Raw genomic sequence first — 23,389 nt, forward strand, 5'->3', positions numbered from 1 at the left:
GCCGTGCTGCCCGCGTCTGGCAGGGGCGGGCGCGGCTCGCGAGGCGGCGGCGCGAGGTGAGCCGGGCGCTGCGGCGGCGGCGGCGGCGTTGGCGTGGACGACCCGGCGGGAGCGGCGGCTGAGGCGAGCGGAGCCCCGGCCCCTTCTCCGCTCGTCCGCGCTTCCGCTGCGCCAGCGCCGCGCGTGAGCCCCGAGCCCGAGGAGACATGAGCGCCCGGCGGCCCGGCGCACCCAAGGCGCAGCGGCCCGGCCCCGCGGCCCCGTGATGGGCTCCTGCGTGTCGCGAGGTGAGGGGGCCGCGGACCGTAAGGGAAGGAGATCGGGCGTCCGGGGCCCCGCGCCGGGGACGCGCGCACGTCCCCTCGGCCGCTCCAAAGAACCTCGGTGGGGGTAGTGGGGACGACCCGCCCTTCCCGGCCGGCCGCACCCCACCCCCGCCGAGCCCCAGGGGACACGGTGCCCCGAGGGGGACAGGGCGTTGTGGGGGGGGGTAGCAGCGCGGAGAGAGAGCGTGGGGAGGTCACCGCATCCCCAGCCCCGCTTAGACCCACACCGCACCAGGCGGCAGAAGCAGGGTCGCTTCCTTTGCAGCAGGCAGCCACACACCCCCTGCCGTGTGCCTCGGAAGGGACGGAGGCTTCTGCTTGCTCCTGGCTTCTCTGGGGTCACTGCGGGGCACCAGGAGAGCAAGCTGACCCTCCTTCCCACACCCCGCAAGACACAGGCCTTAGTAGTTCAGTGTCCCCACTCTGTCCCCTTACCCCATGCCCCTGTCTTCAGAGACCCTGAACCCCATTGGCAGCAAGGGGTTAATGGAGATGAACAGGTTATAAAGGAGGTTCCCCTTCCCCCACCCTCATCCCTAACTCCTCAGCCCCACCCCCATCCTCGGTCAGGGGACAGGAAGAGACAGAGACAGCTGATGTTCCCAGTAACCCCTGGGCCTTTGGGCACTATCCCACTCTCCTTCTGTGCCTGAGCTCCATGGCTCTCCCCAAGGTGGTCCCCAGGGAGCCTGAGAGAGCTGCCCTGGGTGGGGGGAGGTTTGGGGGTGGCAGGGACTTCTACACAGAGCAGGGGGGGTGGGCAGATGGGTCTTTGGAACCCTCCCCACCATCAGTTTCCCGACAGGCTGCTGAGCAGCATTGTAGAAGAGGCTGGCTGGGTCATTCTCCCACCCTGGTAACTTCACCCCACAGTGGGACCAGTTGGGGGGGGTGAGGTGAGGGGGTGACTGAGGCCTTGGCTCCAGCCCTGCAGGCTGAAGCCCAATCCACTGACTCCAACCATGGCCTTGGGGGGCTGCCACCCCACCCATCACCCCCAGTAGCTTACTCAGGTGTGGAGGGATGCCCAGGCCTTGGGGAGGGGCTGGGCAGGTTCTGGAGGGGACCTTGTCCCCTCCCCCCATCCTCTGGCCTCTGTGGGGCTCTGCCCACAAGTCCATGTGGGACATTCAGGTAAGTGGCTTAGGGTGTCTCAGGAGGGTGTCGGGGCTGGGATCCTGGGTGGGGCTTAGGCTGCGTAAGGTTCATTCACTTATTTATTCATTAAGCTGCTGTTAGCATGACACCTACTGTGTGCCAGGCACTGTTTACATGCTGGGCACCCAGAGGCGGTGAGCCCAGCACAGCATGTGCTCTGACGCCTACAGCCTGGCCAGAGGGGAAGGTGGTATTAAGAGTGAAGAGTATTTCGTGTTCTTCAGAACCCACAGGCTCTCAGTGTGTCTGCAGAAACCTCGAAGGCTCTGGGCAGGCTCCAGGTGTTGGGGATCTGGTGTTTCCTTGTTGACTGTGTCCCTCCCCCATCACTTGGCCATCCTGTGCCAGGTGCTGGAGGCCCAGCCCCAGGTGGACTTGCCTGTGACCTGCAGACCAAGGTCAGGCTGCCAGGTGGTGCCAGGATTGGGGCTGGGACCCAGGTCCTCTGGCTGCTACCCCATACCTGGTGCTGGAACCCTCTGCCCTGCCTGTCTGAGGTCACACTGGCCTGAGATGGGTCTTCTCCACCCTTCCTTCAGTGGCTTGGGCTCCCCGTTGTGTATTCTGACCTTGTCCCCGTCCTGAGGGGTCGGCCTACTTCCAGTCTCAACATGCACGCAGGCGAGTTGGATGCCCGTAAAGAAGGTGTGAGACCACTTCAGCAGAGGACAGCCGTCGTCCCAGTACTCCGGGTTCTGGGTGACCAAACCATTAAGTGGAGGCCACCCACCCCTCTAGTCATCACTAATGCTCCCAGAGTGCTTACGGCTTACCGAGTACTGGTGGGAACATTCAAGGCGCAACTAGCTAACTTGGGGTCTTATACTATCACAGTCCCCATTTTTACAAGCAGGGAAACTGAGCAGAGCCCGAGGCTGCATAGCTAAGAAAGAGCAGGGCTTCCCTGGTGGTCCAGTGGTTAAGAATCCGCCTTCCAATGCAGGGGACACAGGTTCAATCCCTGGTCAGGGAAGTAAGATCCCACATGCTGCGGGGCAACTAAGCCCTCGTGCCACAACTAGAGAGAAGCCCGCGTGCCACAGTGAAAGATCCCGCATGCCGCAACTAAGACCCGATGCAGCCAAAAATAAATAAATAAATATTTTGAAAGAACGAAGGGAGAGAGAAAGGGAGAAGGAAAGAAAGAAAGAGCAGAAGCAGGACTTGAACCCAGTCACGCTGACTCTGGAGCCTGGGCCCTTGTCCTCTGCACCACACAGCCAGCCCTCGGACCCAGGGCCGGGCTGTCCTACTCCTCTCCAGCTGCCAGCTGGAGCCCCCACGAACCTCTGAATCTCCACACCTGCACCAGTTGCTAACAACAGCCCTGTTACTTGAAGCACTTCCCTGTGTCAAGGGCTCAACCTGCAGCCAGGCCAGGAATTGCTGACCTCCTGCTGACACCCATACCAAGTCCAGAGCCCACGTGCAACGGGGACCACCCCAGCCAAACCCCAGGTGTAAGCCACACCTGGGAGAGCCACCCCATCCCAGCACTGGGCAGCACTTAGCTTCTGCGAGCCAGGCCTGGGAGGCTAAGAGTGCAGACTCTGGGACTTCCCTGGTGGCACAGTGGTTAAGAATCCGCCTGCCAATGCAGGGGACACGGGTAGAGCCCTGGTCCAGGAAGATCCCACATGTGACGGAGATCTGACCTAAGCCCATGCACCACAACTACTGAATCCTGCACGCCTAGAGCCCATGCACCACAACGAAGAGTAGCCCCCACTCGCCGCAACTAGAGGAAGCCCGCATGCAGCAACAAAGACCCAACGCAGCCAAAAGTAAATTAATTAATTTTTTTAAAAAAAGAGTGCGGACTCTGGAGCCGGCTAGCCTGGGTTCGCATCCCTGCTCCGCCATCCACTAGCTTTGTGACCTCAGCAAGTTACTTAACCTTGTATATGTATCTCAGTGTTCTCGTCTGTAAAATGGGAATAATACTGGTATTGACATCTTAGAGTTACTGGGAGGGGATTAAATGACTTAATTCACGTAAAGCACTCAGACCAGTACCTGGCATGTGGTAAATACTGTGTTAGCTGTCACTTTAATTTTTATTATTACCCTTCTGTGTAGACAGCTAATCCAGACCCTCTCTTGGCTGGGAAAGGGCAAGCTGCGGAGGCTTCCAGCACCGTCCTGCCTCATGGGAAAAGAAACAAGCATTTGAGGTGCTGAGAACATGGGGGAAAGTGATTGGGACCAGATTAAGGCAACAAAGGCTGTTTCTGGAGGCTATTTTGTGTTCATTATCTATTTTTAAGCCACCATTTGTTGGCTGCTTATCCTGCGCTGCCTGAGGCATCACTCACCTGGCCTCGTTAGTCCTCATTCAGCCCTGGAGGGGGGATGTAGGGCTCAGAGATGGGAAGGGTCTTACCTGAGGTCACACAGCCAGAACACAGAGAGGCAGGATTTGAATCCACGACTGTCTGGGATCCAGGATCCCAGAGCCTGAGCACGGAACACCTGCCCTTTGCTTTCTCATGTCCCCACATGGACGGAGGTACTGAGCGTGTGGCCAATGCTCAAGAAATTCAGCCCTCTGGAATAACTCCAGTGTTAGCATTCTGTTTGGGCTTTGCTACCACCGATGGTGACAATCTGTACAGAGCAATCTGTCTACCCCGCTCTGTCCAGCTCCGGGTCTCTCAGTGCCCATCCCATGCCCCTGGCTCCAGAGCCTCTCTGCCTGTCCCTTTCCGCCCCAGCCCACTCCTCCAGGCCAACCCATCAGCCTCTTGCCCCACCCCCACCCCCACCCCCCGCACCTCCCGCCTGGATCTAGTGCACCGGGCACTGGCGGGTGGTGAGAGTGGAAACTGGAGACCGAGGAGTTCCTTCTGGAAGGCCAGGCATCTGATTATGTCTGGGAGGAGGCACAAGCTCTAAAGGAGCCGACCAGAACCACTCCCAGTACTCAGGCCCACTGACTGTGACCCCTCCATTCCCAGCCCCCCAAGGCCCGTCTCACCTTGGCCCTAGCAGAGCCGTGAGCAGAGTCCCCCTGGGCACGGTGGAGAGACTGAGGAAGGGGTAGATGGGGCCTTGCCCCCCCTTTTTTAAAAAATTTTTATTGGAGTATAGTTGCTTTACACTGTTGTGTTAGTTTTTGCTGTACAGCAAAGTGAATCAGGTATACGTATACATATAATCCCCTCTTTTTTGGATTTCCTTCCCATTTAGGTCACCACAGAGCATTGAGTAGAGTTCCCTGTCTATACAGTATGTTCTCATTAGTTATCTATTTTATACATAGCATCAATAGTGTATATATGTCAATCCCAATCTCCCAATTCATCCCCCGCCCCCATCGGCCTTGCCATTTAGAAGCTCACAGTCTGAGGAGGGAGACACAACCTTGCCCTTGGAATTGTCTAGTGGGGGAGGCCGGACACACAGGTGGAAAAACAGCCTGAGGACCCTCTCAGGAGATCAGCGCTGGTCGGTGGTTGGAGCACAAGCTTTGGCGTTTCAGACTGGCCTAGGTTTGAACCTCATTTCTGCCACTTACTAGTAGGTGACCTTGCAGAGGTGATTTAACCTCTCTGAGCCTCAGTTTCCCCATATGTAAATGGGCATAACAGTACCTACTTTGCTGGGTTGTTATTAAGATTGAATCAGAGATAATGGATCGAAAGGCCTAGGATAGTACCTGACACATAGTAGGTGTTCAATAAACAGTGCAAGCAAATCACTGTATGCCAGACTTTGCCCATTAGGGCTGCTGGTAAGGTAATAGCCTAATACATCTGAAGACAATCTAGGCAGGCTGCCTGGAGGAGGTGAGGCTAGATCAGGGTGTTCAAAGAAGTTGGGCCACAGGATGGCAGAGGGAGTAAAAAGGAGCTAGGATGTGTGGAAAGTCCTGAAGAGAACATGGAAAGGGACCCCTTTGGGCAGCTCTGAGTTGTATCGACTCACTTATGGAGCTACTGCCGTGGACATGGAGCTGGTGACCTGTAAATCAGTGTCCTGGGGGGCGGGGGACACTTTGTCTCCTAAAGGCCAGGCCACTGCCAAGTTCAGAGGGACGGACTGCGGCCATGGCAGTGACTCACAAGGACTCATCCTTGGTGGCCTCCGTCTGCAGAGTCCCCCAGGGCAAGCTCCAGCCCTGGGGAAGGACCAGAGGAGTGGTGCCTGAGATCTGTCCCAGGGTCCAGAAAGAGGATGTGAGGTCTGGGAGGAGAGGGGGGACAGAGCCGCTGTCGTTTATGGAGTGCTTCATCCTCACGGCCACCCGCCAGTATTCTCATTTCACAGATGAGAACCTGAGGCTCCCAGGGGCCGCGTCACAGGCCCACAGCCCTGGAGCTGACAGTGAAAAGCCAGGATTTAAACCCAGGGCAGGGACTGTGCAAGGAAGGCCTTGCCCCCTGTGCTGTCTTCGGTGCAAGGCAGGAACCTGGCATGTTACAGCTGCGCGGCACACACCTAGGGCGCGGATGGCTGGAGGACCGCATCGTGCCCTTGGCCGCAGGGGTCCCAAGAAGCTTAGTGGGGAGGCCCGTGACTGTCCAGGGAGGGTCATCACAAGGGGCTTCGACTGCTGCTCAGTTTACTGTGTGCTTTCAAGAGGAGGTCTGCCCTCTCTGGGCTGCTGAGAAGGAGCAAGGTTAAGCCTGGAACCACTATGTCCTCCCGGGGTGTGGAGCCCTGGGAGACACTTTGGGGGAGGTGGCAGCCACGATGACAAGTGGGCTGGGACATAGGCACCAAGGAACAGCTCGAGGGGCTGGACGACTGGGAAGGAAGTGAGAAGAATCTGGGTGGTAGTGTTGCAGACGCACCCAAGGAACGAGCAGAGAAAACCAGTGTGGGAGCGTTTGCAGCCAGGGGGGTTTAGGTGAAACATCAGGAGGATCTGCTCGGGTGGCTGGACTCTAGCAGGTTGAGGAGCTGGCATGGGAAGGCAGGAAGCATCCTTGGTTCGCAGGGAAGCTCCGGTTGAAGGCAGAGGGATGGAGGGGACATCTAGATGACACCCCTCTCTTTGAAGGATCAGGGTGGCCCCGTCCAGGCTGCCGTGGCAACCAGAGGCCCGTCACTTCTGTGGCCAGGGCAGGTGGGGGAGGGGGGCAGTCAGAAGGAGCCTCAGACCTTGAGTTTGGGGGAGTAGGGTGTGGACTGGGAAAGGGGGGGTATCTCCACAGCTCCCTTGGGAGAGGAAGGTGCCCACAGGAGCAGAGGCTAGGGGTCTCCTCAGGCTATCCCCCAGCCCCCACCCCACATGAAAGCTGTGTTTTTCCAGTTGCCGGTGGTGACGTGGCTGCCGGTCCCAGCTGGGCGAAAAGCAGCCTGTGATTTCACCCTGGGCTGGTTCATTACCTGACGTCTCCATAGCAACCAGCCTGTGACATCACGGGGCCAAAGTCCTCAGGGGAGAAGGCAGCTTTGGCAGAGGCGCCTGCACCCCAGCTGAGGTGGGGGGCAGGAAAGCTGGGGAGGGGGCTGGGAGCCAGGAGCCCACGTCCGCCACCACGTCGACAGATCACTTTGTTCAAGTCACGTCCCTCCAGGCCTTGGACATCACCTGCCAGCTCCCCTTGCTCCCTGGCCTGTGGTTGCAGAGTTCTAAAACAGCTTCGGGCGATGGGCAGGGGCCTGGAGATATTCCCTCACCCTTCAGAGTTCCCAGGGGTAGTCTGTAGCCAGCATCACCCTCTCTCCACCTTGGAGGCCCCAGCTTGTGCATGCTGGCACCTTAAGAGTGAGACTTTCAAACTTTTTTGACTGGACCCATAAGAATAAATTATTTCGCATCGTAATCCAGTACACACACAGGTGCACACATGTGTGTCTGTGCAATTTAAACAGAGGCTTCGTGAAATAAGACTTAGCCTGTCTCTGCAGTGGGTTCTGATATTTTCTATTCTACTCAATTCTACTTCATTCTTTAAAAATATGACCTAGTAAATTGCTTGCTTGACCCACTAAAGGATGCGCCCCTGGTTTTTTTTTTTTTTTTTTTTTTTAATTTTTTTTTTTTGCGCCCCTGGTTTGAACACCACCTTTGAGGGACCTGGAACGTTGCCTTTGCACACATGGAAACTCTGATGCCCGGAGCGGGGCAGGACTCTGTCAGGGTCACACAGCCAGGACTGGGCATAAAGAGCAAGATGTATTGGACACTGTGGGGTGCACGGCTTAGCCCCCATGATCCCACGCTGCCCTCGCTGCTCTTAGCGCCCGGGTCACTGAGCTGTGGATTCAGCGGGTGGGGGCTTAACCTGGCTCCACTGTCCTTTTCTCCAGTCCCCTCTCCAGACAGTCTCACTTGAACCTCCCTGACCTGCCCACCCGTAACAGCCTTCAGGCAGATTCCAGAACTCTCTAGCCTCTTTTGGACAATAAGTCCAGTCCACCCAGTTTGGATGACAACTTGCATCTCGCATCCCGTCTGACCCTCTCCTTCTCCCCGTCGGCCATGGCTGGCTGCTCTTTACTCTGCAGGCCTCCCTCTCCTCTCTGGGTCCCTTTCTTCTCTGACATGGTGGGGTCTGGCATGAGGAACTTGAGAAAAAATGGCCTAGACATTTGTGTTTATCTGGAGCTCTAGTGGTCTCCCTTGGCTACCACTGGCTCAGCGATGAAGCCTCTGTGTTGTAGGCAAGCAAATATTCATTCCTTCATTCTTACAACAAATGTTTAATGAGCACCTACTATGTGCCAGGCCCTAGGCAGGTGCTGGGACTAACATAGCAAATAACACCAGGTCCCAGTCCTCACAGAGCTCATGTTCCAGTGAGAAACCATGAACAAGGAAACAGACACACACATTGTGGAGTGATGGGTGTAAAACAGGGTGAAGGGATAGAAAGAGTCGGGTGTCATATTAAATAAGATGGTTGGGGGAGGCCTCGCTGAGGTTGTAACATTTGAGCAGAGACATGAACGGAGGGAGGGAGTGAACCTGTAGGTGGCAGGAGAGTCCCAGATGGAGAAAAGGAACAAACGGGCAGTGCAAAGGCCCTGAGGCAGGAGTGTGTTGGAGTGAGAGAGGAGGAGAGGAGGGACATGAGGTGGGAGGGGGGCCAGGGTCTCTCGGGTTAGCACGTGTGAATTCTCTGGGGAGCCATGGTGGCGGCGGGAGGGGCTCCCCACTATAGAGCCCATGTCGTGGGAGATCTGACCTGATTTGACCTCTTGCATTCCCTGCCAAATTCCCTTTTCCCCCTAAAGTGATCCACCCTGCAGCCGCTTGGGGCTGGGGTCCTCTTGCCTGCAAGCAGCCCTCTTAGGGGACTGCTCAAGAATGGAGCAAAAATGGAGCCTTGGGCGGAGCAAGGCTCAAACCTGGCCCCTTCCTCAGTGTCTCCTTGACCCTTGACAACACAATGTTCCCCTTTGCAGGCCTCCCAGATTTCTGCAGGTGAGTCTCTGGGAGCCCCCGTGGGGAGAAATAGGTAGTCAGAGTCAGAAGGGGGTTGACGGCTGGGGTAGCAGAGCCGGTTTCAGCCACTTTGAAGAGAGCGTCTGCTACCCGCATCCCGCCTCCACCCCCTGACAGCGACTTTCTTCAAAAGCGGGGCCCTCAAAGTGTCTTGGTTCTCAGTTTGGATCCTGGTAGACAATTCCTGAGGAACAGGAGCAGTCCCCCTCAGCTGCCCATTTTACAGATGTGGAAATAGAGGCTTGGAGAGGCAAAGTCACTTGTTCAAGGTCCCACGGTAATAAAGGGCAGACCCAGGATTTGAACAGGGCAGTCTGGCACCAGAGCCTCACCCAGCTGTCTTAGGAGCAGTTCCTCAGGAGCAGACTCTGAAATGGGGATGGGGGTACAGCTGGAATGTGAGTGGGTACAGCTGGAATGTGAAGGAAATCTTAGAGAGGAAACCAGTACAGCAGTGGAGAGAGTGAGGCAGAGGAGATGCAGCCAGGAAAGTGTGTCGTCCTGCGGGGGGTGGTTTCCGCCTAATCCCACAGGGAACTCTGGGATGAAAGTGAAGCTCAGTGTTTTCCCACCCAAAACAGAGGACCTGGGGTCCTGCCCCTCCAGTCATGGGCTAAGGGTCGCTCCGGTGGGAGCAGCATCACTTCTCAGTTTCAGCCCAGTTGCCCGCGGGCAGCCCGCCTAGAAAGAGCCTCAGGTGCTGCCTGTTGGAAGCAAAGTACGTGGGGAGGGGACTGTGGGTGCACAAAATCGGGAGAAACAGATCCACCGGGATCTGGGGGATTGGGTGCAGCAGCCACACCATCCCCTGCCACCCAGTTCTTCCCTCCCTGTTACCCCGAGTCTCCAGTTCAGCCCACTCTCCTCCATCCACCAGTGGCGCCCCCAGCCCCGTCTCTGGGGTTGCCTGACGTGTCTCATCTCCAGCCTCAGACCCTCCCTGGCCTCAGCTTCTTCCAGGAAGCCCTGTCGACTTCCATGCCGTCAGCTCCTCCGCCTCTGCCCGCGCTGGCCCAAGCCAGAAAGGGGTGGTGGGAGCCAGTGCCCAGGGCTGGATAGGCTGCAGGCTGGGACCAGTGTCCCGCAGAGGGCCCCCCTCCCTCTGGCAGCCCAGACGCTTCTGCTCCTGGCAGACTCCTTCCAGACCCCACGGCTTCGTGCAAGCCCCGCCCACCCGCGCCGTCCCCACCGTCTTCCCGCACCACCATCCCCAGCTCTCCTGGACCGCCTACCTCCTGGCCAACTCCCTGCCATCAGCTCTCCTGCGCAGCCCCCAACCCCCACCCCGAGCTCATCAAAACTCTTTTTGTGCTTTGGAAGAGAGTGAACCTCGGCGTCAGACCCACAGGACTCAGGTCCTGACTGCCGGCGACTGACTGTGTGCCTGGGGCTAGTGGCTTCCCCATCTGTGCCTCAGTTTCCTCACCTGTCAGGTTGAGCCACAGATTCCTTCCTCTCTAGGTCAAGGTGGGGACTCTGCCATCACACTGAGAAAGGAGAATGTAGAAAGCAGAGCGTTCCTCTGGTACTGCTGTTCCCCTGGCTCAGCCTTGTGTTTGAGTGAGGGGCTCTGCGGGGGAGGTGTTCCTGCATCAAACTGGGAGCTCCCCGAGGGCAGGGATGGAGTTAATCCTACCTTGTCCCCAGGTGCTTGCACAGTGTAGACGTCCAGTAGATGGGTGCTCAGCGGGTGAAGGAATGGATGGATGGATGGATGGATGGATGAATGAATGCATGAATGAATGAATGAACGATCATCCCCCAGATCTTGACATAACAGGGCTTTTCCTGATGCTCAGGCCTCAGCTCTGAGAAGCCCTCTGCAGCCTCTCCTACTTACGCTGTCATTTTTTCCTTCATAGCTATTATTGTTTCCTAACGGGTCTTACTCATTTGTGAGTTTTCGGTTAATAGTCTCTCTCCCTCACCAGAACGTCAGCTCCATGAGGGCAGAAACCATCTCTGTCTTCTTCACCATTGTGTCCCCAGTACTCAGAACAGCGCGAGGCACATAGTAGGTGCTCAGCTAATACTTTTCAGTGAACGGAAGAGTAACTAAATGCATGAATCAAATGAATGATCATGGTGTTCTCTGTCATCCTGGGGGGGATGGAGGAGTCCTCTTCAATTTGGCCCAACGATTCAGTGCAGCAATTCCAGTTGCTAAGGTCAAGGTGTTCATTCCCTCAGCAAGGACTGTGAACTTACAGTGTGGTGGGCCCTGGGGATGCGTCAGGGGCAGGCCGATCCCTGCCCCGCCCCCACCACACACATAAATAATTTTACCAGACATCCTGTGCTAAATGCTGTAATAAAGGTGGAAGTCATCCCCACAGATGTTTACAGAGCACCTACTAAGTGCAGGCGGGGCTCTAAGACGCAGAGCGCTGAGCGGGGTTGCCATGGTCTCCGTGCTCAAGGTGCTCACTTTCGTTGTGGGGAGAGCGGTCGGACTCTTAAATAAACAGAAATATCAGAGGGTGATGACTGGTGGCCGGCCTGGGGACAGGGAGGGCCACATTGAACAGCGTGGCCAGGGAAGGGCTCTCTTGAGCTGAGTCCTGGATGATGAGGTTCAGGAAGATCTGGGGAGAGAGTGTTCCAGGCGCAGGGGAGGGGACAGCAAGGCCAAAGAACAAGCTTGGCCATTGGAGGAGCAGCAAGGAGGCCAGAGTGGCCGAAACAGTGAGCGAGGGGGCGGGCAGAGGACTGAGGTCAGGAGTGGGCGAGCTGACGTGTACGGCCCTGAAGGCCGAGGTGAGGGGCTGGCTCTTCTCCTAAAGTGCGATGCAAGGAAGCCAGGGCAGGTGAAGACAGTCTGACCTGGAATGCGATGTCCCTGTGCTGCTGGGTAGAGAGTGGATGGCAGGGCCAGGAGGGGAAGCAGGTGACTGTTGGTGAGAGAAGGTGATGGGTCCCACCAGGGGAACAGCGGTGGGTATGGAGAAGGATAAATCTGGAATGAAGCTCTGAGAGAGAGCCAGTGGGACTTGCTGGGTGATTGGATGGGGTTGTTGGGGAGAGGTGGGGAAAGCAGGACACCCAGAAAGCTCCTGGATTTTTTGTCGGTACAGCTGGGCGGACCATTGCATTTTCTAGAATTGGGGAAGTAAAGGAAGATGGACTCAGGTTTGCAAGTTCCATTTTGCCCGGGGTTTGCTTGACATGCCTGTTGGGCATCCACGTAGGGAGCTGGAAACTCATTCAAGAGCTCAAGCAAAGAGTCGGGGCTGGAGGTGTAAATGTGGGTGTCAGCCACATATGGGTGAGATCTCTTGGGAGAGAGAGAAGGGAGGCAAGGGGCGCGGGATGGAGCGGTGGGGTGGGCTCAGGGGATGAGCAGTGAGGGAGGATGAAGAAGAGTGCCATGGAGGTGGGAGGGAAGCCGAGAGAAGGGTGTGGCTGGAGAGGGAAGGAGGGATGGGCGACACCCTTGTGCCTCCCGGGTGGCCACCGAAGATGGGGCCGCTGAACTTGCCCCCCCACCCCCCCACCCCCCACCCCCCACCCCCACCCCCCCCCCCACCCCCCCCCCGTGCAGGATTCTGGCCACTTGCCAAGGGCTGTCTCATGAAAGGCTGGTTGGGACAGGCGGAGGAGAAAATGGGAAAAGATGGGAAGTAGAGGTCGGACACAAGTCTGGCCACGAAGGGGACAGAGGAGTGAGCATGGAGTAGAGGGAAGCAGGGGCTGGGAGTAGGTCTTTAAAGGGGGGAAGAGAGGGGGCTGGGGGCTGGCCCAGAGGTGAGGGGACTCCATGAGGCAGAAGAGAGGAGAGGGGACGCTGGCAAGAGTCCCTGGGCCGCGAGGCATTGCAGCCCGTGCCACGCTGATGGGCTGACTTGGTGGGGAGGGAACACAGGCAACACGAGAAAGCACAGAAGCCCACCCTGGAGGGAGGGCAGAGACGGAGCCCAGACCCCAGGGGGGGGCGGGGGGGGTGGGGAGGGACTGGTCTTGGACCGAGTGGGGACAGTTATTCCTTTGTCACAAGAGGGAAAGCAGACGATGTGGCATGCGGGCAGGGCAATGATTTGAGGTGGAGAGAGTGGGGTGATGCCTTCTGATGGCTCCTGGGTTGCATTGAGGGCTGGAGAGAAGCCAGCAGCAAGGTCCGGGGAGCAGCAGGGGTGTCAGTGTTGGGAGTTCAAGAAGGAAAGAGGGTGAGGTAGTCAACCTCGCAGGACGCAAACTAGCAGGAATCAGAAACCTAGAAGGATCCTTGGGTAGCGGGCTGTGTGAGGCCGGCAGGCGCCGATTTAACATGACACCCGTGACTTTCCCCAGCGACGTGCAGCTCGAAGGGTCCAGGCACGAAGCAGGCAGAGGGTTAGACTAAACAGGGTTAAGAGAGTTAAGGGTGTCTGCAAAGGAGAGCTTGTAGGATGCGCCAGTAAGTCGTAGCTGGGCCAGGAGGGAAGTGAGGACATGAGGAGTTAGTGGAAGGTAGAATAAGTGGATTGGAGGTCTCCGTGAGGTCAAAAAATTGCTGGAGTGTGGATACTAGAATCAGTGCAAGTGGAGTAACAAGCAGGTGGGCAAGTAACCCCCACTGAGGGGATCTGGCTGGACTCCTCCTCACCTGCTGTGAGCTTGAGTCTGTTTTCTACGAAATGATGTAATAATATAGTAACGCCCATCTCTCAGGACTGGCTTGAACAAGCTTCGTGAGCAAGAGAGCTCTGGGCTTTTCTAAGTTCCTTGTCTTTCTTTTTTCCAGATTTGCTCACAAGTACCCACAAGGACTGCCCCATGCCCCAGGGCACGGCCCCCCTGAGCCCAGACTCGCCCTCCAGCCGCCCACCCATCGTGGCTCCAGACCATGTCATTGGCAAGGTAACTGGTCACGCTTCGTCCCCACCTTCACCCCCACGTATGCCCTGGTTCCTGGGCTGTGCCCTACGGCTCCCCACAGGGAGCAGAAACCATCTCAGCCTCCTCTGTCCCTGCCGAACTTGGCCGCTACCCCTCAGGGTTGGTATGCAGCTGGATGAAGGTCTGAATTGGGCTGGGCATCAGGGACTGGACCAGACCTATTTAGAAAAGAGAGTCCCATGCTGAAGGGCTTCCCACCCAAGTTAACTCAGCCTTGCAGATTAGATGTTCTGTTACCAGCCCACGGACTCCTTAGCAGCCTGCACTCCAGCTGGAGAGTACAGGAATGGAATTCTCAGTCCAGGTAGATCAGGACGATCTTGCTAGGGCCTCAAATCCGTGCATAATTTCCATCTTTGCCCCAGAGGTTGTGGCTTGAACCTACCAGTTGATATAATTACCCTTTTTTTTTTTTTTTTTTTTGAGCACATACCACATGGTAAGCGTCGTGCTAGGCACTTTGCCTACGTTATGTCATTTACGCTTCAGCACAACCTGTGAGATAAATGGCATTGTTACCATTTTACAGAGGACGAAGCTGATGTTCTGAGATGTTAAGTCACTAGTCCAAGGATACCCAGGTGGAAGTGGCAGAGTCAAAGGCCAGCCCAGGTCTGATCTATCCCCTAACCCACTGCGTCTCCTGGCAGAGCCATCATTGCACCCCCTGCTCCTCTCTCTGCATGCCAGGGGACACCAGGGCATGACCCATGAATAGGCAGACCCCGACCTCAGGGGCGACCAGAAGGCTGACCCACACCACCAGCCAGGGCTCCAGGATTCGCGCCATCTGCTGGCGCAGTGGGCCAGACCCTGCCTGTTCCTCTTTCTCCTCTTGTTTTAGGACAAACAGATGGATTTCTGTTGGGATCCTTGGCAGGTCAGTGCACTTGCCCATCCCCCAGTCTAGCCAGCCCCAGCTGACACCATTGCCCCTCCCTCTGCTGGGCCCAGCCTGGGCACACAGGGCTGCCAGCCCTGGGGGAGGGGGGCCTGATGGAAACAGGGCTGGAGATGGTCCTGTGGAGGAGTGGCAAGATGGCCAGAGGATGTGGGGAGGGTGCGTAATGGGGATGGGAGGGGTGGGGGGAAATCATCTTGCAGGTCTGCCCCACCCTGCTCACCCCCGACCCCTGTTTCTCCAGAGGTGCTTCCAGACCACCAACGGCTACCTGTCCGACTCCAGATCCTGCTCCAGCAACTACAACGTGGCAGCCCTGGCCACCTCGTCCCTCGTGGGTAAGCTCCAGCTGCCCTCTCCTGTCCTGGAAGTTCGCATAGCAACCCCCAGGCACTGGCGGTGGGAAGGTCAAAGCTGAATTGCAGCTGGAAGGACTGCGGCCCTGCTGGATTCAGCATTTTCTAAATGCCAGGTTCCGTGCTGAGCTCTGCAGGACTTAGGGCTCCTGCCCACCCCACCCCACCCCCGACCCCACCATGGGTTAAATTGTTGGGTTCTCCACAAGTTCTGAGGGGATGGCCCCAATTTTCCAGGTGTCTGCCAGCTGTAGTCTCCCTGCTTCTCTGCAGCACATGAAACCTGCCCTCGTGCCAACTTGGGTCAGATTCCCTAGAAGCAGAGCCCAAGAGGGGAATTGTGCTAGTGATTTCCTGAGAGGTTATTCTCGGAGGAAGCCTGTAGGGAGCAAGGGCAGCAGGACAGGGCAGGGGAGGGAGCTCAGCAGAGGTGTAGCTGCGGAAGTCTTGTCTTTCTCAGCCTGATCCCATGGGGAGCACAGGAGCATGACTTGCACCACAGAATTCATGGCACTTTGGGGCGAGGTGGCTGGGTTTTGTTTTTATAAATGTATTTGTTTGTTTGTTTGTTTTGGCTGTGTTGGGTCTTCACTGCTGTGCACGGGCTTTCTCTAGTTGCGTGAGTGGGGGCCACTCTTCTTTGTGGAGCGCGGGCTCTAGGCGCGCGGGCTTCAGTAGTTGTGGCACGCGGGCTCAGTAGTTGTGGCTCACGGGCTTAGTTGCTCCGCGGCATGTGGGATCTTCCCGGACCAGGGCTCAAACCCATGTCCCCTGCACTGGCGGGCGGATTCTTAACCACTGCGCCACCAGGGAAGTCCCAAGGTGGCTGGTTTCATATTACTCCTCCATCGGTCCATCACTGGCTGCCACCTTCCGAGCACCTCTGGGTGAGGCAGCTCCCATCAGCTAAGGGCAAGGCTCCCAAGAAGGGCACAGGTGTGAGCCGGCAGCAGCACCTGCAGCGGCAGGGGGCGGGCACGCCGGACCAGCACGGCATCTGCCCCGCGTTGACCACAGCGCCGGCTCTTCTCGGCCAGCCAGCCTCTGCTCGCAGCTCTGCTCCTTGATCCTCAGGCTCCCATTCTTTACATCCCTCACAGCTCCCCAGGGGGCCCTTGCTGCCCCCACACATTTGCCCCTGTCGTTCCCTCCACCTGAAACCCCTTCCCTCCACCTCACCTGCGCCTCGGGGGGCCACTGAACCACCGCCTCCAGAAACCTTCTCTGGTTGCCAGCACTCCCCAACCTGTGGGGGGGGTCTCCCCCTTCTTTCCACCTCCATCTTTCCCATTTCCCCAGAGCTTTATGTCTCAGTTTCCTTCATGGATGCCTTTCTTTCTTAAATATTGCTGCTTCTCACGTCATGGCTTCTGGGACCAGTGACTCCCAGATCTGAGTTCTCAGCCTGGGTTAAAGGAGATGCCGAATCATTCTTGACAACCTTCTATCTATCATCTTCCACATCCGACCGGTCTACTCACAAGAACCCCTCCAGGCCCTCCTCCCCATCTGCCCAGCCCTGTCCTGTCTCTTGCTGGATCCCTTCAATGGCCCCTAATGTCCCCCTGTCTCCACCCTTGGCCCCTAATCCTCTTCTAAATGGCCCCTAATGTTCTTCCTAAACGACAGGTCTGGCTTGTCACTCTCTTGCTCATTACCCTGCTGTGGCTCCCCATTGCTCTAAGAAGAACAGTGGCGCCCTCATTCTGGCTCACTGAGCCCCCGGTCTGGCCCCTGTTGGGCTTCCCAGCCTCTCCTGCCTCCCTGCTCCTCGTGTTGCCCCATGTCTTGTCCCCAGTGGTCCTGGAACCATGCCAGACTCTTCTATGCCTTCATCCTCTTCTCATCTCTGGAATAGCCTCCACTCTTGTCTCTGTTTATCCAACTCAAGCTGCCTTCCAAGCTGGACTCCAGTCTACCTCTTCCAGGAAGCCTTCCCTGCCTGCTACAGGTCTCACCCTCAGCTGAGCGGGCAGTGTCCTAGGCACAGGGGCTGCTCTCTCTTGGAACTTGTTAACTAATGGATACAGGGAGGGCTGGGTGGGTCTTGAATGGATCCTTGAGTGAATCTCCTTGAGCAGAAGGGTCTAAACTTGGTCACAGAGGGAATGAAGGGTGCGACAGTTCTGGAGAAGAAGCACCAGGTGGGCGGAGCATTGATTGGAAGCAGGACACGGCGGGGGGCATGGGGCCTGCAGATGTGTGGGGAGCATCTATGTGAGAGGGCCTCAGGCTGTGGGAGGGCGTGGGGCAGGCGGGCAGCGGGCATGAGGCTTTGTCCTGGCGGGAGGAGCTGGACAGGTACAGGCTCTGTGGGTGTCGGTTTTGCGGACGCAGGGCACTGGGAGAGGACGGGGCGCTGAATGGATGTGCGGTACAGGCCATTGGATTGCCCTGAGGTACTGGAGGGCCTGGGGTATTGGGGGTGGGGCCCTGAGCTGGGCCTTGGGTCAGAGCCATCACTCAGCTGCCCTCAATCGCCCCAGGAGTGGTGCAGAGCATCAAGGACCACATCACAAAGCCCACGGCCATGGCACGTGGCCGCGTGGCCCACCTCATCGAGTGGAAGGGCTGGAGTGCCCAGCGCTCAGGCTGGGAGTTGTCCACAGCCGAGGACGAGCATTACTGCTGCCTCCCAGATGAGCTGCGCGAGGCCCGCTTTGCTGCAGGTCAGAGGGCGGAGGGGGAGCTTGGGGACGGGGACTGGCCGGGGCTGTAGTCCTTAGGGGACCCAGGACCACCACCTGGGCATCGTCTGGGCAGGCAAGAATAATGCCATGGGGTGGCCGGGGCATTGGTGGGCACATGCTGATCAGCGTGCCCGGGCATGGATGGGCAGCCCCAAGAGGCAGTGTCTGGTGCCAGCGTGACCTGGCACCGGAGGCCCCCCACACCCTCTGCCCGTGCCCCTGCTGAGCCGGGTCCGTCCCCTACAGGGGTTGCCGAGCAGTTTGCCATCACGGAGGCCACACTGAGTGCCTGGTCCTCGCTGGACGACGAGGAGCTGCCCCCAGAGAACAGCCCCCAGGACGTCATCCAGCTACAGGGTACAGCCCACGGGCGCCAGGGCGGGCTGGGTATGGCAGAGCTGGGGCCGCGTGCCCGCTCTGCCCTGTGACCTCAGACAAGCCCCTCTGTCCCTCAGCCTTAGTTTTTCTTCATCTGAAAAATGGGGCTGGTGACCCTTGCCCTGCCCATTGCCCAAGGAGTGCCGCGAGCATAAAGGAGAGAAAGATAGATGATAGACAGATAGATAACATGAATTAAGTGCTCACTGTGCTAAGTGCTTTACATGTGTTATTTCACTTTATTCTTATGACAGCTCTAGGAAGTAGGTGCTGTTACCTCCATTTTACAAATGAGGGAAACGGAGGCATCAAGACACTCACCTCAGATTACACAGCTACAGGCATCAGAGCCAGGATCTGAGCCTTAACACCTTTCTAGGACCCCAGGTTCCTACCGAGGGCTTCAGGGAGCCTGGGTCCTAGGTGGCGCCTGCACCCACTATCTCATCTGCTCCTCCCGGCGACAGTGAGGGCAGGGAAGGGAGTGGAGGCCTGGGAAGAGCGCTGGCTGTCCCACTTCTCAGAGCGCAGAGGGATTTGAGGGCTCTGGCTCCAGAGCCTGCTCTTAACTATTCTGCTCACTGCCACTGCCACCACCACCCTGTCACCCCCCCAGGGAGAAACTGGGGCTCAGAGAGGTTCAGTGACGTGACCAAGGTCACACAGCTTGGCAGTGACAAAGCCAGATTTGGAGGCAGGTCTTCTGCCCCTCTCCCTGCCTCACACTCCCGGAGAGGGTGCGGAGCCGGGTCTTCTGAACTCCTTTCCTCACCCCTACACCCCTGCTGCTTTTCCAGACCTGGAGAGCATCTACCTTCAAGACAGTCTTCTGAGTGTCCCCTCGCAGGATGACAGTCTTCTGGCCTTCTCCTCCCCCGATGGATGGCCCTCATCTGACGAGCCCCCCACCATAGCCTCTGGCCCGCAGCCCCCCAGCCCCGAACAGCAGCGCTGGCAGCGGCTCCTGGGGGCCCCGGGGCCCGAGGGTGGGGCCCGCCTGCAGGGCTCCCTCCCGTCGGTGGACAGTGGCTCCCTCTCGGAGGAGGACGAGGTGTTCTATAACTGAGGCGGGGGCCGGAGCCTGCTCACGCCGTGACCTTGCCTGGTGGGCAGCCCAGGTGTATCAGGACACCAGGGTCTGGCTGGGCATCTCTTGACCCCTCAGGGCAGGCACGGGGTGGGTGCGGCAGGGGTGGGGGCCAGCATTCCTTGGAGACCATTCCGTGCCTCTGTGGACCTGCCCCCCGCAGTGGGAGCCGTAATCCCCTTCTCCCTCTTTACTCGCTCAGGCGGGCACCTTCCCCTGCAGTTTCTGCCATCAGCGAGCTCAAGGACTCTCAGCAGACAGCAGGCAGGCCGCCCAGAGGGGCCAACAGCCAGGTTCCCAGGCAGACAACCGCGGAGGGGCCTGGGAGACCCGCCTCGACCCCAGGGCTCGGTTCCTCGCCCCTCCCCTCTGTGCTCCTGCCCCCCACCAGAGGCGGGGTGGCCTCCTGGGGTACCTAACATCTGCTCCTTAGTGCTCTTCACGAGGATTCTGTCTCTGGAGTGTCCGTCTGTCCGTCACTCTCTGGATCTGCTCCCTGGTGCCCTGCTCCCCCATCCTTGCTCTCTCCTCCCATCTCCCTGAAGGTTCTCTGAAGACATTAAAGTGGTGGATTCACCCTGGAGGAACTTGGCCTGGTCTCTGCTGGGGACGGCATGTCCTCAGGCCCTGGCGGGGGGAGCTCTAGAAGGACTTTGGAGAGGGCCCCTACCCCCAAAATACACAGACAGCTGGTCAACCTGCTGCCAGCAGCCAGGAGGGTCCCCGTGGAGGATGCTTAAGGCTCTGTGGCCTCTCCAAGGAACCACACGTGGGGACCCCCCTGTGTCAACCCTGGCTCAGCCAAGGAGGAGGCTGAGGCTGCTGGAGTGAGGGAAACTGGGCCACAGGGTCGTGCTCACACATGACGACAGGCATCATAAGACCTGGTGGGAACCTGCTTTCATAACTCCCTGCCAGGAAGGGGGACATGAGGAGGCGTGGGAAACCAGGCCCCAGGCCTGCAAGGCCCACATGACCACCAGGGGGCCCCCAAGAGCTCACTCAGGGCCGGCGAATGTGGCCTTGCTGAGGTGGCAAGATAACACCCTGGATGCTGAGATGAGGGACAGACGGCTCTGGCAATCAGCTTTATTTTTTCTCAGGAGCCTCCGTTTGGGAGTCATACAACCCTCAGAGGGCATCTCTGCGTGCCCTTGGCGACAGAATATCCCAATGTCTTCATTCATGAATTTGATCCTTTCATGGAGCCCCCACCATATGCTGGTTTTCTGCTGTCTTGCGTTCTGAGTTCTGTCCAGAGGGGGATTTGTCCTTCAAGGCAGGTAGCACTTGTTTCATGGAGAATGGGACGTGGTGACTATGGGGCCTCTTCAGTGCTAGCTTAGCTGCCTACTTTGCCGAAGAGTTGAGCTGGGCTGGAGGGGAGGGGTGCGTTATGATGGGGGGGGGGGAGAGAGGCAGGGTCTCTGCCCCATCTCCTTCACCAGGGCAGCTGAGGGGCCCTGTTTCATCTTGCCAGGCTGGCTCACTTTGGGGCCGGAGGGTTTGTCAGGTTGGAAATTGCTTTCTTCAACTAGAACGGAGAACAGGGTGGGGAGGATGTAGAGGAGATTGCAAGTGGGGGGCGCCAGTATAGTTTGACTCCCCTAAGGGTTGATTCTGGAGTGAATTTTAGAGCCAGTGCCTCCCTATTGCATAGATCAGATCATTGAGGCCCAGAGAATGGCAGGGCTGGCCACAAAATAAGGTAGAGGTAGCTGGACCAAGTGGCTGGCTACTCTGGGCCAGGAAGTAAGGCTCATCAGAATCCCATGAGGCCCCTCCAAGTTTTTTTTTTTTTTGGCCATGCTGTGCGGCATGTGGGATCTTAGTTCCCTGACCAGGGATCGAACCCACGCCCCCTGCACTGGAAGAGCAGAATCTTAACCACAGGACCACCAGGGAAGTCCCAAGGCCCCTCCAAATTTGATGGCAGTATTTTGGTGCCCCCCCACCTCCCCAGCCTGTTCGAGCATGGCTCCTCCCCTTTGCTCCACCCTCGGGACCATGGTACCTCCACCCAAGACACGAAGCCCACAGCTCTGCCCTGAGACGTCACGAAGAGGGACTGAAGGTTCAACAGCTCGAAGAGGTTGTGTGCCTGCGGTGGGGGGGGGGATGGTTAGGAAACACTGGAGGATAGGTGGCACCGACCCGAACCCTCTGGCTTCAGTTTCTTCCTAGCTTGGCAGCTTTGAGCAGAGGTGAAGGCCCGGGCCAGGCTCTGTCCCAGTGGTGCCCACCCCACCTTGTTTCTGAGCCTGGGAGGGCTGGACAGCTGTGATGGTGGGTGGGAGACCAAGACCTGGGCCCGCAATGTCCAATGTGACCACCAGGGGTCCCCAGAGTCCACACAAGGGACTAGTGGAAAGGACCCGTTTTTCAGCATCATCCGGCGTCATCCACTGGCACAGAGGGGTTGGGGCCACCCTTAGGTCCCCAACCTGTTTCTGTCCCTCCATGACCCATGTGCCAGGCTCTGTGCTTGCAGGGGGGAGGGGATCAGCATTCAGAGTGATTAAGTACTTTGCCCAAGATCACACAGGCAGAATGCGGTAGACCTGAAATTGAAACCCATGTGTGCCTTGATGAAAAGACATATTTTTAACCACTGTTTCTTTCCATCCAGAATCTTCTGGTTCCCAAGCTCTCCCTCTTCCCTAGTCTCTGCATCATCCCAACAGCCCTGGAACTGAGAGACAGAGAGGGCAGGAACTGCATGCCCATTCCACAGGTGAGGATGCAGGCCCAGGAGGAACAGAAAGCCACACAGCATGTCCGGGAAGCTGGAGCCAAGTTTCCCTCTCAGGCTCTTCCCCTCTATCCCAGGGCCCCTGTCTGCCCACAGCGAAAAATTTCCCCATCACCTGGTGCAGGGAGGTCTCCGGGGACAGCTTCAGGGTCACTGGCTCCACGGGGCAGCCCCCAGCCAAGATGTCCTGCAGACACTGCTGGGGATGGGGGAAGGGTTATGGGGGCCTGGGACAGCTCCCCCTTCCCCAGGCAGCCCCTCTCAAACCACAGGCTATCAGCTGGCCACTCCCCTCACAACCCTGCTGACTCCCCATCCTCTACTGACACCTCATATGAGCACTCACCTGGTGTCCTGGAACCCGGGAGGGTGGCTCAGCCTGGAGGGCCTGCACCAGATGTGCCCTTCGCACGGTGCCCACCAGTATCTGAGACTCTGGACAAGTGGAGAGGGAGAGGAAAAAAGCCACATTACGAAAAAGGAACTTACGTTTACCGGACTGCTACGATGTGCCAAGAACTATGCTGGGTGTTCTCATGACTCTCGGGAACATACAGCACCTATGGGTCAGGAACTATTATCACCCATTTTACAGGAGAGGAAACCGAGGCTCAGAGGCACAGAGAGGTTAGTTGTCTTGCCCAAGGTCACTCAGCTTCTGACGTGGAGGAGTGGTAGCTGAGGGTGGCCAGGTAAGGCTGCCAGGGGGCCGGGAGGTAACCTGCCCACCCCAAGATGCCCCACCTGGCAGGGCCTCAAGGCAGGAGCAGGTCTGGGACACCTGCATGAAACTGTCTGTGCCTCAGGGCTGGGCTTTGTCCCTCATTTCCCATAGGAAGTTGCACTGGCTCAGCCCAGTGAAGGCATGAACCTGGAAGGCCGCCATGTTCTGAGGTCCTCCTGTGTGCTGGAGGCCTGGCGAGCCTCACTGCAGGGTATCCCTGGAGTCTGCAGGTGTTTAGCTTTGAGGGACAGCCTGATATTTTTGATTTTTGTCCAGTAAAATAAAAACTTTCCAACTGGACATACAAAGCCTCCCTGTTTAAAAACAATTAAAGCTATTTCTTGGATGAGCAACAGGGTCCCACAGGCTGGGCCTGTGCTGGTTGGGAACTCTTTGCTTCCTGTGGCTCGAAGGGTAGAAGTGGAGTCTGTCTTGTTCTAGCAAAGGGGTGAAGCTTCTTGAGGGGTCACCCATGTGCAGGTATTTTCAAGTGTGATATTTGGCGTGTTCTGTGGGATAATGTTACAGGTGTCCCAATTTGGATGGGGAGAAGGGCCTGGCCTTTGGGATGAGAACCTCTGACAACTCTGTCCTCCCTATTTTCCAGATGTGGCAACTGCAGTTCATAGAGCTTAAGGGATTTACTACAGTTCTGCTGCTCATAAATAGCTTTATGCCTCTTGGGGTAGGTATGGGGATGACCCATACGGTTGTGCAGGTTGCTCACTGCACAAGATACCTGC

General features: G+C 57.6%; 2 protein-coding genes across 5 annotated transcripts in view; one reads left to right on the plus strand and one right to left on the minus strand.

Moving 5' to 3' along the window:
* FAM131C (family with sequence similarity 131 member C) lies at positions 1 to 22,946 on the plus strand. Of its 4 annotated transcripts, XM_049698570.1 has the most exons (9): positions 16 to 287; positions 13,604 to 13,719; positions 14,603 to 14,638; positions 14,904 to 14,997; positions 17,502 to 17,684; positions 17,952 to 18,062; positions 18,881 to 19,201; positions 19,373 to 21,904; positions 22,518 to 22,946. In XM_049698570.1, exons 1-7 carry the CDS (start codon positions 266 to 268, stop codon positions 19,147 to 19,149), a joined length of 831 nt encoding a protein of 276 aa, XP_049554527.1. In that variant the 5' UTR covers positions 16 to 265; the 3' UTR covers positions 19,150 to 19,201; positions 19,373 to 21,904; positions 22,518 to 22,946. The 4 variants fall into 4 exon arrangements, with proteins under 4 accessions (XP_049554530.1, XP_049554527.1, XP_004272490.1 ...); XM_004272442.3 differs by having other exon boundaries at positions 27 to 287; positions 18,881 to 21,904; XM_033433040.2 differs by lacking the exon at positions 16 to 287 and adding an exon at positions 14,288 to 14,370 and having other exon boundaries at positions 18,881 to 21,904.
* CLCNKA (chloride voltage-gated channel Ka) overlaps positions 20,246 to 23,389 on the minus strand; it is a 12,022-nt gene continuing 8,878 nt past the window's right edge. The window contains exons 16-19 of the mRNA XM_049697499.1: positions 22,269 to 22,357; positions 22,038 to 22,118; positions 21,185 to 21,271; positions 20,246 to 20,704 (exon numbers count right to left, since the gene is read on the minus strand). Of these exons, the coding sequence (XP_049553456.1) occupies positions 20,657 to 20,704; positions 21,185 to 21,271; positions 22,038 to 22,118; positions 22,269 to 22,357 (305 nt within the window). The 3' untranslated portion in view covers positions 20,246 to 20,656. The remainder of the gene's footprint in view (positions 20,705 to 21,184; positions 21,272 to 22,037; positions 22,119 to 22,268; positions 22,358 to 23,389) is intronic.

Source organism: Orcinus orca, chromosome 1 (assembly GCF_937001465.1).
Source record: "Orcinus orca chromosome 1, mOrcOrc1.1, whole genome shotgun sequence".
NCBI classification, from domain to species: Eukaryota; Metazoa; Chordata; class Mammalia; order Artiodactyla; family Delphinidae; genus Orcinus; species Orcinus orca.

Bases quoted from the DNA above. Each gene is read 5' to 3' on its own strand.
- FAM131C (XM_049698570.1), top strand. From the start codon at position 266: ATGGGCTCCTGCGTGTCGCGAG. The intron at 288-13,603 runs GTGAGGGGGCCG...TCTTTTTTCCAG, and splicing joins GGGCTCCTGCGTGTCGCGAG to ATTTGCTCACAAGTACCCAC. The intron at 13,720-14,602 runs GTAACTGGTCAC...CTCTTGTTTTAG, and splicing joins CAGACCATGTCATTGGCAAG to GACAAACAGATGGATTTCTG.